General features: G+C 38.9%; 1 protein-coding gene across 1 annotated transcript; it reads left to right on the forward strand.

Moving 5' to 3' along the window:
- The first annotated feature begins 3,428 nt into the window (after positions 1-3,428).
- LOC110056125 (uncharacterized) lies at positions 3,429-11,446 on the forward strand. Its single transcript, XM_020762569.2, has 8 exons — positions 3,429-3,498; positions 4,862-5,196; positions 6,332-6,376; positions 7,058-7,693; positions 8,943-9,118; positions 9,581-9,905; positions 10,781-10,825; positions 11,216-11,446. Exons 2-7 carry the CDS (start codon positions 4,878-4,880, stop codon positions 10,822-10,824), a joined length of 1,545 nt encoding a protein of 514 aa, XP_020618228.1. The 5' UTR covers positions 3,429-3,498; positions 4,862-4,877; the 3' UTR covers position 10,825; positions 11,216-11,446.
- The last annotated feature ends 1,801 nt before the right edge of the window (positions 11,447-13,247 follow it).

Raw genomic sequence — 13,247 nt, forward strand, 5'->3', positions numbered from 1 at the left:
CTTGAACATGGGTAGTTGATACTCGGGGCTTTCCCGCTTCAAGCCAAGTAATTATTTCTCTTTCACAGTCATATTCTCGAGTGTGGAAACGAGCTTTGAAGTCTTGGGAAGAATAGGAGAAGGGAAAAAGTTCTTGTACAAAAACACCATTATTGTGAAGTTAAATTTTGTCCCTTAGTGGTTTCGAAAGATTCAAGGATGTTCGTGGTCTAAGTTATCCTGCACATGCATGGTTTGAAAGTTTTCTGTCGTATTGGTTACCTGATTTTGTCTCTGAGGAGGGTGTTGAAGAGGGGAAGGGAAGGGTTAAAATCTTCATTTCCCAGTCCAAATTTTGCCTAAATTCAATTTCCCAGCTTACTGCTGCCCAAATTCCCTTTTTTTGTGATTTCCAGTCCCAGCGATCTAAAGCCCATTTTCCCGATGAAAAACGAGAAATCCAGTTCCCATTTTATCCTTTCAAGTCCCAGTGTTCTGAGCACTAGCTCTCACGGCAAGGACTCTTGGGAATTCTTGGTGACCTATGCTCGAACCCCTATTAGAGTTCCTATTTTAAATTTACCGAGTTTTGTGTTCTATACTGAACTTTGGGTCTTCCACACTAAGCTAATTCTTCACCTCCACTCAGCAGCAACTGAAGGTGACAAGGGGCCCCTCTCCCCACCCCTGTGCTTTTAACCAACGGTTCCTCCAGTAGCCATGACCATATTTGCCCCACTCTATGCCAATAATGCCAAATGAAGCCATTCCGAAATGACGTAGAAGTCATTAATTGTGACCACCGCTGATCAACAGATAAACAAACGGGTTTTCAGGTAATTGATATGTCTAAAATTTTGCATGTAACAATTCCATTTGTCAGTGTTATCACAATTTTGTATGTTTGCCAATGCTCTTGGAATCGAGTGCAACTCTTTATCTTAGACAAAGAGAGACGTTTTAATTTATTTCTTAATTCTTAATAAGTTTTTTAATTCTAGTCATTTTATTCATTTTACTGTTTGTTTTCATCAATCAATATGTGTGTTGTAAAAGATATAGGTAGCTTGTGGATTGCCGCTATTCAAACATGAAAAAATGCTACAATTATTCTGCTGATCGTTAATCATTTTTTCGTTGACTACGTGAGATTTTCCAAATTGTTGACTTTCATTTTATTTAGGCCGTCGGATAAATTAACTAATCTAAGTGTACAGTCAATACGAGCTAACTGCTTAATGAATTTTCAGTTATTTCTCATTATCCTTCAGTGCAAAAGCGAACCGCGGCAATCATGTAATTGGCTTTGAATCTGACCACCAGAAACAATCTTTACTATTCGCACCAAACCTGATCATCGGTGGACAAGATTAGTTCACAACTGAATGGAGGAGGCAACGTGACCGAGTGGTTAGCGAGTCGGATTCGCATTTCAGCGGTCCCGGGTTCGAGTTCCGCTCTGACCACTACCTGGAAATTGTTTCACGGCAGCCCCGAGTTCAAATCCTCGGCCAAGCTTGTAAATAGCCAACTGTTTTGCCTTCGACCAGTTGGGATTCTTAACAATGTTATGTTCAATTTGAACTACTTGTTCGTTGTTTGTTTGCTTGGCCCTACCGCCCAGAGTAAATAAAGGTGACTATTAATAATATTATGTGAAGTATATATGAAATAATTCATATTTGAACTGCGGTGTAGATGAAAGTGAAGAATGATCATCGCAGTAAATTTTCCAATTTAAGCAATTGGAAAGAAGAAGCCTGAAAAAAACTCAGGGCTTCCCGTTGAAGCCCTGATTTTTTCAGGCTTCTTCTTTCCAATTGCTTAAATTGGAAAATTTACTGAGATGATCATTCTTCACTTTTATTAATAATATTATTGTAAAAGTGAACAGAGCTCAAGGAAAAAAAAAAGTTGCTTTAAGCCCGATTATATCTTGGCATCACAATCGGTAGCATGAATCGACCTTGTATATTATAGCTTATTTTTAAGACTGAGGCGCTGTTAACGGTTTTATAGAGATAAGGGATAACTGGCAAAATAATTTTAGGGATAAGGGATAACTCACTAAATAATTATAGGGATAAGGGATAACTGAGATAGTTTTAGGGATAACAAAAAAATAGCTTTGCTTTCTCAATTGTCACACGTTTGGTCACTTTTGCCGAGGATTTACATTACCGGCGACCGGTAACGAACAGTAACGGGTCATTTATCAGTCCAAATTCCAGAAGTCCAAGATTTGCTCCCAGGCTCTTTTATTCGGTCAGCTGCTGACCAGGGAGCAGAATATTTTAAGGTAACGTCATATAAAACTGTAGAGTTTTTGTATAATTATGCAGTATTAGGTTATCTATTAAGAAACGGGTCGTTTTACACTTTAAAATTGCCACCTATTGGCAAATTTCAAAGATAAGTAGTTTTGGGGATAACAGTCTCGGTAATTTTAGGGGTAAGGAATGGCTAAATTAACCCCTCCCCCCTCTAACAGGGCCTCAAGACTGCACCCATAAAGCAAACGCAAAAAGTGCATTAGACACCATTTTTAGTCACGAGTTGCGTCAGGAGTTGTTTTTTCGATGTTGCCTGAATTTTCGGACGTCTAGAATATCAGGGGAACCAAACAAAATGTCATTTCTAACGATTGAGTAACAACGAACAAGTCGAAAATTAATTATTCTGATTGTATGATGGAGAGGCTCGCGGGGTGTCGTACAAACTATTTGACTATTGGGCGGGAGAAGAAGCGGGAGATATAAGTCATTCTAGGTCATTCTAGGTCGATCAGTCTCCGTGTTCGCCCTGGTTTTTTCACGATTATTATTTTTTGTTTAAACAGCTTGAATAAATGACTGTAAAATGTTTTAGCTTATTTATTCTGTACCCTTTACTAGTTACGGCATACTGCTGCATTAGATGAGGAATAAATTTACACATATTTTCTGGCCACATCTAGTTAAAGGGTGTTTTTTTTCTTAGTTTCCGTTTCTGGAGTAGCACCAGTCAGAAGTGGTAATTTTCGAGGACCCAGATTTTGTTATTGGGGTATACACTGTATTTGCATTAAATCAGTCACCTGGTGATGCATCCTCAATAAACTTTTAACGTTGAATGTCTGGTGTTAGTGAGTTAGATTGACTGCTTGCCCTTTAAAGCCCAGATATTTATTGATATTTTGTTTTTTCGTATAGAAATCACTGATCAGCTTCAGTATCTCAATAAAAGTTTAACTTTAATATTCCCTGTTTATTTTACACGACTGAATTTTGTAAACACAAATAAAACACAAATTAATGCTTACTCAATGCAAATTAAAAAATTAAAAACTAATAGAAGTTAGAAAAACTCATAAAAGTTTAGTAGAAAGTTATAAGGTGAATATACAATATAAATTAACAAGAAATTTTTTTTAGCAAACAACGCGTTTAATAAAATGAGTGTGCCGCTTTTTCTGTTCACTTTGGTAACTCTTCAAGAGAAGTAGAACTCACGGCAGGACAGCTAGACGTGGGGAAGTTTGTAAGTTCTTTTCTTTGCAATGTTAAACGTTTGGTTTACAGTTTTAAGAGGGTAAAAGCTTTCAAAGGATAGCCAAAGGCAGGTTTCTTCATTTTCTTTTGCAAATGATCTTGTCTATCTTTACTGAATTTTCGGTGGTTTAATGGAAATTTAGTCACGGACGTGTCCTTCGGAAAAAAATTGGCTTTTTTTGTCGACTTTGTCCTTCGCTCTGTCTTAATCTTTCTAATCCATGACTATCCTTGTATAATTTTTTCTTCTTGTTTGGTGTTTTTCGACCTTAGAGCCAAACGTAGTAAATGAACCAAACTATCAGGTTTTTCAAGTTGATAGTATTAACTTGATACATTAGGTATATGACTCAAAATAGTGGGTCATATCTCCTTTATCTTCCTTCGGTTCGATAACTCGCCTACGGACTAATTAAAATTATCTTAACGACTCCTTGGCTGTAAAATGATCCTTGTAATATGCCTTCGGGAGAAGGGTACTCCCAGAAGAATTGGGTGGGGGGTGCGGCTCGCGTCCCAAAACTCTTACCCTATTTATGACCAAAGTCTGCAATTTTCTCTACTCTATTTATGATCTGCCAGAGTAGTTTTTTTTCTAAAAAACATACCCAGTTCAAGACTAGAGTGCAAAACCCACACCCTATTTATGACCAAAACGGCTGAAAACCCTAGCCCTTGGGACCGCATATACCTGTATAGCCCATATAAGGGAGTACTTCCCTCCCCAGGAAATATGCCGACATTCTAAATATATTTAAGTAATTGTTGTGACTGTTTTGGTTCTGTAGACCACAAGTTAGACTTTCTTGGTCTGTATTCATGCATCTTGGTGTATCAGCCTTTTTGCCGGGCAAAAACGCACGTGACAACTGATCTTTAAGCCCTGGCCGAACGCACTCGCAAGTGGTCGCAAGTAGCTGCAAGTTGAACTTGTGCACTTAAAGACTTGCATTGGGTGGCTCAAGGGACTGGCAAGTTTCCTCGTTAGTACATGCAAGTCGTAGAAAACCCATTTCAATGCATACAAGCTCATACATAACCTATATTTCATTGGCTAATTGGTTGCTATAACAACGAATGGACGTCACTCAACTTGTGTTGACTTGGGTTGGGTAGCCACACGATGCAAAACTTGCGTCAACTTGCATGTAAATTTGATCTCCACCAAAGTGAGCGCAATTCATCGCAAGTCAACGTAAGTCGACGCAATTGCACACAAGGTGTGGTGAGTCGCAATTAGACTCAAGTTTTAAACTTGCGTCTATTTGCAAGTCCGTTTGGCCTGGGCTTTAAAGAACTATATCGTATTAAGAATTGAATAATTCATGCTTGCCTCTTTATTTTCTCTGCAGATATTACCGGTTAAACATGGGATATCCTTCTGTTTTCAGCATCGTATTGACCAGCATACTATGCTATACGACTGCTTATGACCCGAGCCAATGTGACTACGCTGAAACATACTACAACGTATTCAAAATTGGTCAGCACAATTGCGATTGCCAGGCCAAGAGTACTGGCCAGTTGAAGTTCGATAAAGGGAAAGTTCTGGTTTGTGATGGGAACAGGTGGAATGCACTTCAGTATGAGTACGGGTCGAAAAATAACCCGGGTTTTTCATGCGAGGACATCAGGTCACGCTCAGCAAAACAAGCGGCTAATGGTCTTTACTGGATCACATTGGGTGGTAGGTTCTGTAAAAGTTGATAGTAACCGTAATATCCATAACAAATAATTCAGATTTTACTTGTTTAAACATTTTGTGTTTTGTTTTTTCCTTGCATTGGTTTTTGTTTCGAGGAGTGGGGGAAGGGGGTGGTCACTTCTCCAATTTAGAGTAATCTCACTAGAAACAGTTTTAATATGATCATAAATCAGTGTACGTTCTAACTCATTAGGGGGGGGGGGGGGGGGGGTTTCCAATGCAAACTTTTTCCAGCCCTTCTGGCCTTAATTTATAAGGTGAGAGCCTTCTTAAAAATTTTCTTGAATGAGAGGCCCACCAAGCCCTCCTTCTGATCGGCCACTGTTAATTGAGATAATATTAGTAGTGTAAGATTACCCTCAGTGGTATCAAATCGGTATAATTTCTCCAGTCCAGTCCAAACGCTCTCGTTATGTTCAAAGATTGATCGACAACTTATTTCTCCTTACGGTATAACAGGCGAGTGATCGAGTGACGAGAACAAAGAAGCTCGTCAACCTAGGAATATATAGAAGGTTCATAAACTACCAAATTCTACAAACCAGCAGCGTCAATCTTTAGTCAGGAGAGTCGTGTTTTTGACCTTGAGATCAATGATTTCTTATATCAAGTCACAAATGTGGGCAAAGCTGAGTGAAGACCTTAGAAAGTCAGACACCCTTAACAAGTTTAAAAGTCCGCTAAGAACACTGATCTTGACCGAACTCATCAGCGAAAATTGTACCAATTGTTTTTTTTAATGTTCTGACTAACCTTGCCTTGTACATTAGGAACAATTTTATATGATTGGAATTTTAATCAGATTAGCATAGGTTAACTCATGAGCCAAAATTGTAAATAGTTGTCTTTTATGCTGTAATTAACGATGTCCCGTATATCTTTTTACGATTGGAATTTTACAATTCTTATTAGTATAGGTGTCCCCAATTGGCTTACTGTATTACAGTGAGCTAGAATTTTGACACGTTGATAGAGTTATTTAATTTATTTATTTTATTTTATTTATCCGCAGAATTTTTTCGAGATTGTCAGCGGTTTCACGGCGATACAAAAATTTCCTCTGTTTTACAGCGCATATCAGATTTGAATTCTTCTTTTTCTTTTCCTTTTTCAACAGACAACAGAGAATCCTTTCCTGTTTATTGTGACATGGGTGCTGCAGGTTAGTATCAGACGGAAGCTTCCTAATCCGAAAGTATATTACCCTCGTTCCCATGACAATTTCCTCTCCTTCCCGTTCCCTGGAGCGAGAGAGAGAGACGTGAAAGAGAGGATACTGAGAACGAGTTTGAAAACTTATGGAAAGAGCCTGCTATTACTAAGCGTGTGTGGCGGTACTCTTATACTTCACCGTAACCAAATTTACAATTAGCCAATCAGAAGGTGGCAATTGGCAATTAGCCAATCAGTTAGGTGTCCCCAATTAGCCAAATTGGCAATTAGCCAATCAGTTGGGTGTCCCCAGTTAGCTAATGTATAGCTAAATGCACTGACACGTTAATAAAGTTTTCATTCATTCATTCACTCATTCATTCATTCACTCACTCACTCACTCACTCACTCACTCACTCACTCACTCACTCACTCATTCACTCATTCATTCATTCATTCATTCCTTCCTTCCTTCCTTCCTTCCTTCATTCATTCAGAAGCCTTGTCTATTGTCCTGAAATCCTGCGATATCAAGGCTCTAAGCTGATATTGGGCTACGATATCATGGTTACCTGGCCGAATGTTGATAATCTGCTACTTGTCTATGAAAAACTTGGTGCATTTAAGCCTGGTATCTTTATTTTGTAAACCAAATCTTTTGTTACTCTTTTTTGTTCAATTCGTCTTGTAGCGGCCAATGTTCCAGATCCTATCGCCCACTATCCCTTGAACAGCAGGTACGCAACACGGGAAATAAAGAATCGACAACCCCAGGGTATCCCTAAGGGTGTTCACCTGGAAGCTGGCCCGGATGGCAAAACCGGTGGCTCGTATCAGTTTGAAGGAAAAGCCGACAGTTACATTGAGTTCCCAAACAACGGAGGGCTAGACGCAAAGTATTCCATGACAATGCTATGTTGGGTGTATCCTCAAAATTTAGAAGGACCAATCTTCAATTACAAAACAAGTGGTCAATGGGGTGTTCATATGTGGATGGTTGCGGGTAAGCTGTTCGGCCGTTTTAACCACAGGAATTACGCTTTCACCCCCCATCTCCTTAGTAGTCAGCTTCTACCGCTAAACCAGTGGTATTATGTTGGTGCGTCCTACGATCATAATAGTGGTATTGCAAGGCTCTGGTTAAACGGCCTGCAAGTCCTGCAGCTGAATATTGGAGCCAAAATAACCCTTGGTTCTCAAGACAGCGTCAGAATGGGTGCAAAAGGAGGCGATCATCGGTATTTTAAAGGTCGAGTTAGCGACATGAGGATTTATGATGTCGCTTTGACCATGGAGCAAATAAATGCATTGAAACAAGCCGATCAAGGTAATTTTAACTTTATAGATCAGCTTTGCATTGCTCTTTAATCAGGAGCCCATCACTAGGAGCGTCCAACTACCCCGTATTCCTGTCAAGGCGTTTTCACAGACCAATCTATTTTTAGTTGGAATTTACCGCGAATTCAGACCCCCGCAGGAACCTCACTGACCAATCACAAGCACGGACTTAATTTTTAACCGGAAGATTAAAAAAGAAAAGCCACATTTTCTCCCTTACCGATGCGCGCTCATATAGACCGGAGCTGACTTATTTCACGAGAAAAGAAGCCAAAAATAGACCGGTATGTAAAAATGCCGTGATATAGGCTTAGTATGGGAGTTGGACACTCCTAGTGATGGGCTCTTGCTTAATCTATTGATTTTTTGAAAAGAACGGAACGTGTGAGAATTGGCCGAATTTTCAATGGCATTTTCAAGGCTGCCAGATCTTTAATCAGCGATCATTGTGATTTTTTTATTTCTGTAAAAAAGAAAAAAAAAAAAAAAAAAAAAAACAAATTTAAATAATTTTATGTTCCGGCACTAGTGGATCTGTTTTTTTAGTTATAGTCGAACATTTTGCATTGCTGAACATTTTACATTGTGTTTTTCTGAAAAAATTGAAGATAAATATTTAACAGAATTTTTCGGATAAGGTAAGGCTTAATTGAGTTTTATTAGGTAGAAAAACATTAACAAATGGTACGCGTGATTAGTATAGGTAATTGCATAAATGTGAGTGCAATTAAAGATTTACAGTACGAGTGATTTTTGAAAATTTTCTCAAAATTACACAAGCCTTTAGGAGAGTGCAAGTTGAAATGATTTTCAGATAACACGAATGGTATAACTCCTTAATTGCTCGAGCCTTCACACGATTACTCATTTATTATATTACTGGGAAATCACGAAAACGCGTGTTAATTTTCACTGATGTGCAAATTAAGAATTAACGATAACTTTATCCTCGGCTCTCAGCCAATCACAGTGAAGTAATGTTCGCAGTAATATGTTAAAATCTGTAAAAAAAAAAAAAATGTGGAAAACAAGAGAAATCAAGCAGAAAGGGCAAGCATGAGTAAACATTTACAATAGCTGCAGAAACTCTAGCGCACTCATTGGTCAAGCATTTCCAGTGTACTGTCACATGGCTAAAGGAGGTTAGATGAGAAATGTTTTCCTACTTTAAAATTTATTCAAAAATGTTTTTTCCTTCTTTTCTCACAGCATTATTCATTTGTTTTTGTATCAACCAGGCTGGACCATGGTGTTTAAGGCGGTATCTGGAGCCAATCAAGTTGCGTTTGAAGCTTACAAGTCGGATGAAACATACGCCGAGAACGAAACGGCCGCTCTTGACGTCACTAACAAGTATCTCAAAGACTACAAGAACAGGATTGTTTTGAACTGGGGTCAATTCGGTGCGTCTGAGGTAAGCAAACCCTAAACTAACGCATTGCTAAAGAACTTAGGGAGGCGATGTTAAGGACTGCGGCAGAAGCTAGATTAATATTTAACTAAGTTTAAAGCTCAGGGAAGTTATGGGGCCGTATGATATTTTTTGCGAGTACTTCATGCTTTAGAGTGGTTTTCAATTCGTAATGGGTTTGGATTTGAATTGCTATCGTGACGTGATTGGCTTAGGAAACTCGCGCCACTTTTTCATCCAATGAGAAAAACCAATCATCCTGACGTTCGCACACGTTTCCCGCGCTTTTCGTGTACATGTACCGTATTTGCTTTGAGATTTGATTGGTTCAATGGGTTGTCCCCTTGTGACTGGCTAGAGTGATTACTTTGGTTTTAGTTTGAAGACACTCAGTTTAATAGCGCTCTGCAGCAGGGACTCTTTTCAAAAAGATGTGTGACATGGTATCCTTTATTATTTCATCAGGCAAGAGTTGTTCTATATAAGGGTTATGATCCAGTTAAACAACTGAAATTCAACGTCCAGGGATCAGACAATACGAACTGGTTTCAGTTTGAGAGACTGACTGAAAATCCATGGACTGACATGGCAACCGCGCCACGTAACCTCTTCACCATTGAAGATACCCCTTGGAAACGCAGCTTCATCATCAACAGCGTATATCCTGGCTGCGGTGGCGATGTTGGCTGGATGGTGATCACTGGATGGCCCTGTGCCTGGGAGAAACACTTCGGTCAAAACGCTGTCATATACAGCAAGCTGACCGGACGCGCCAACTGGAATCATTACAGTAAGTAAAGCAACATCGAGGAAAAACGTCCACACTGTTCAACAACCAAGTGGTAAAAGTATTGGCGAGCGTGAAAAATTTAAAAGTATAGCTCAGACTATAGCTCACGTGGCAATCCACGTGATTTTTTCCTTACTTATCAATAGGTCAGTGCTCACTTCCGGCTTCGATTGCCATGCGATTTGAAGAGTAATGTGAAAAAATAGTTTTGAAAAAGTTACCAAAAACTGGAAGGCCCTCATGCATGGGTAAATAGTATTTTAAGCTCTCATCTAAAAGAAAAATTGTTTTTTCTAATTTTAAAACCCCTACTGTACAGCTTGTTTTCGTGATATCGATTTTCGACACAATTGTTAACCGAACTGGTTAACGTTGTTTTATGTTTTGTTATGTTAAGATAATTTCATTTTGAAGCTAATTTTATAACCCAGCGTCAACCTTTTCAGTACGCAGAATTCTTCGGATAATAAGCTCCGGAAAATTATCAACTTGCCTATGCACATTTGGTGTATAGACCTTAAGCTCTGGTTTAAGAGAAATAACTGTGTTTGTCACTGGCACTTCTGCCAAGAGTCCTACTAGCGTTTAACGGTTTAACAATACATGTTTCTATTGAGTTATCAACGGTTCTTTCTTAATTGGCGAGTTTGTATCGATCTCAAGACCCTTCTCCCAAGTCCAAGGGCCAAAAGAAAAAAAAAAAAAAAGAAAATTGAACCGATCAAACTTCTTGCAGGTGGCATAATTCATCTGGGATATTTGTTTCATGGGCCACAGTACAGCTACTGAAAAGATCAGTAATTGTAATTACCTAGTAAAGTGGATCGTTTGCACCGTGATGGGCTCATAATATGGCAATTTGTTTTGCATTGCAGACAATATAGGCAAGGCAGACACCATGGTTATTTTCTTGCGTTAAGGTAATAACTAACATGTATTTTTGTATAAAAGTTATCGCGATTCTTATTGATGAAGAATCACAAAAAACATGTTCGACTGAACTGAGATCAAAACGTATTTAGGATCAGGAAACAGAATGGAGGAGGTTTAGAATCGAAGGCCGGGGGGAGGAGGTAATGGTATAGTTTATTGTTCCATGGGACACTTTTACTAATGTTAGAGTAATGTTTCATTTGTATCAGATTTAATACTAAGAGATGTTCTTGACTAATAGCAGAATCGGAAAAAAATTGTTACCAGATCAACTGATTGGTAATGATGAAATCTCTGGGCCAAATCATGTCCTCAACACAGTAACTGGGGAAACTAATTTATCACACGAAGTTATTTCCTTCTTTTTTTAATTCCAGTACAGAACCACAGCTCACGTGCACAACTTACCAGTGACCGGAGCATACAAAGGAACCTGATGAGGCAGTAGATTTAATTTGCTTGCTGTAGTGGCAGGGTTGTTAGATTTGGGGTTCGGTATTGCTTATAGACCAAGATAAGGAAAGGACAGAGGTCCGTTTTCTTCGCTTACGCTTGATAGTTATGTTCTGCAGTGACGAAAATAAAATAAAGGGAAAAATGTGGTGAAATTCGTCAGATATGCTTAATTTTTAACATTTTAGTGATCTAACCAGCAGTAGTCCTTCATTAACACATACAGTTACAATTTGCCTCTTACCTCGTTGGCCTACTTCAGGCAATTTCATGGTTTAAAGATTCAAACATGCCACTAGCATCCAAAAATTCCATTAGTGGGACAAAGCCGGTTTTCCATTGCACGTTACTTTGCCTTGAAGAGGTTATCCACGTGACCCATCGAATCCGGGATGATACGATACGAAAATGTCACGGCGGGCAATTGCAATTCGTAAGGGTCCCTATAAGTTTCGATTTTCTTATAATATCGTCGTTTGGTGCCCTCCCAGTAACATTCATGTTTGGTGGCGCTCCGAGTGAACTGAACGAACCTGGTTTCTTAGAAATCACTGATCATAGCCAAAGTAACTAAATTTGCTTCCTTTGACTTTTTCACTTCTTACCTTTATGCCCCGGGGGGGGGGGGTACTCCCTTATATGGGCTATATAGGTATGTGTGGCCCCAAAGGGTATGGTTTTTCAGCTGTTTTGGTCATAAATAGGGCCGGTACCAATTTTAGCTGATTTTGGCCATTTTGGTCATAAATAGGGTATGGTTTTTGCTCTCCAGCCTTGATGTGGGTAAGAAGCCACTTTTTCATCATCATCGAAACAAAATCACAAATTATGTTTACGGTAATTTAACATTGGTCTGAACTAGGGAACTAATTATAACGCATGTCTGAAACAGGGTTTTGATTTAAGGGTCAGGTCATAAATAGGGTTTCCAATTTTTGGTCAGGTCATAAATAGGGTAGGGAATATCGCAGATTTTGGTCATAAATAGGGTAAGGGTTTTGTGAAGCGGGCCGCACACCCCCACCCAATTTTTCTGGGAGTACCCCCCCGGGCCTTTATGAATCCTTCAAATCGAAGAAGTACTAGGTGTGAATGTTATTTAAGACCACAAAAGTTTAAATGACCCTAGACAAGAGATAATATATTGACCTAGAAACATGCATCACCCAGGCTAACTTGAAGGTGATCTTGCTGATATTTTGAGATGTGCGCACAGAAGGCCCATCCCGATCGAGTTTGCATAATTTCTAAACTTTGGATTTGTTTTCTAACCGACCAAAGTAACTTAATAGGGGACTAATTGGCCGATGTCACAGATTCTATAACAGCTTGACAATTCCTCTGAAATGTAAACTCTTGTTCTTAGGCCATCGTAGTTTGATTAAAAATATAGCACAAACAGCGGTGAATAACAATGAGCTCCAACGCACTTTTATAGTGAGCTTGAGGTTTCGTATGCTAGTCAGCATGCATTTTAAAAGTGTTCGTTACAATTTTTTGAAAAAAAACTATTTACATGGTAGTTATTAGAGGTCTCGAGCTTAGACTGAGAAAAAAATTTACAGCAGTAATTAGCATTAACCTGTCTATACGTCTTGAGAAGTAACAGCTAGTAACGCAACAACTTCTCACTGCTGACTTTGACAGTTAGAGAAGGCTTTAGCTTTTGAAGGAAGAGTCTCTTTAATTTGCAATGAAAGGCAGTTTTGGGTGACGCTAAAATGTCAAAATGATCCGTTGTCACGTTGTGACAAGTGTTTTTCACATGGTCAGACCACTTTTTGTTTACAGGTAGATTGGCCCAAAAGAAGGATGGGATAGGGGTGGGGGGTTATAAACCGAGAAGCTTATAACCGAAATTTTACGGTATATTTGAGAATGATTCTCAGAATATATCTCAAGAGGAGTAAGATGAAACAATTTATTAAAAACTAATAATGCAAAAAATACTTTACT

The sequence above is a fragment of the Orbicella faveolata genome, unplaced genomic scaffold, assembly GCF_042242905.1.
Source record: "Orbicella faveolata isolate gen_17 unplaced genomic scaffold, um_ofav_v1 contig_24, whole genome shotgun sequence".
Lineage (NCBI taxonomy): Eukaryota > Metazoa > Cnidaria > Anthozoa > Scleractinia > Merulinidae > Orbicella > Orbicella faveolata.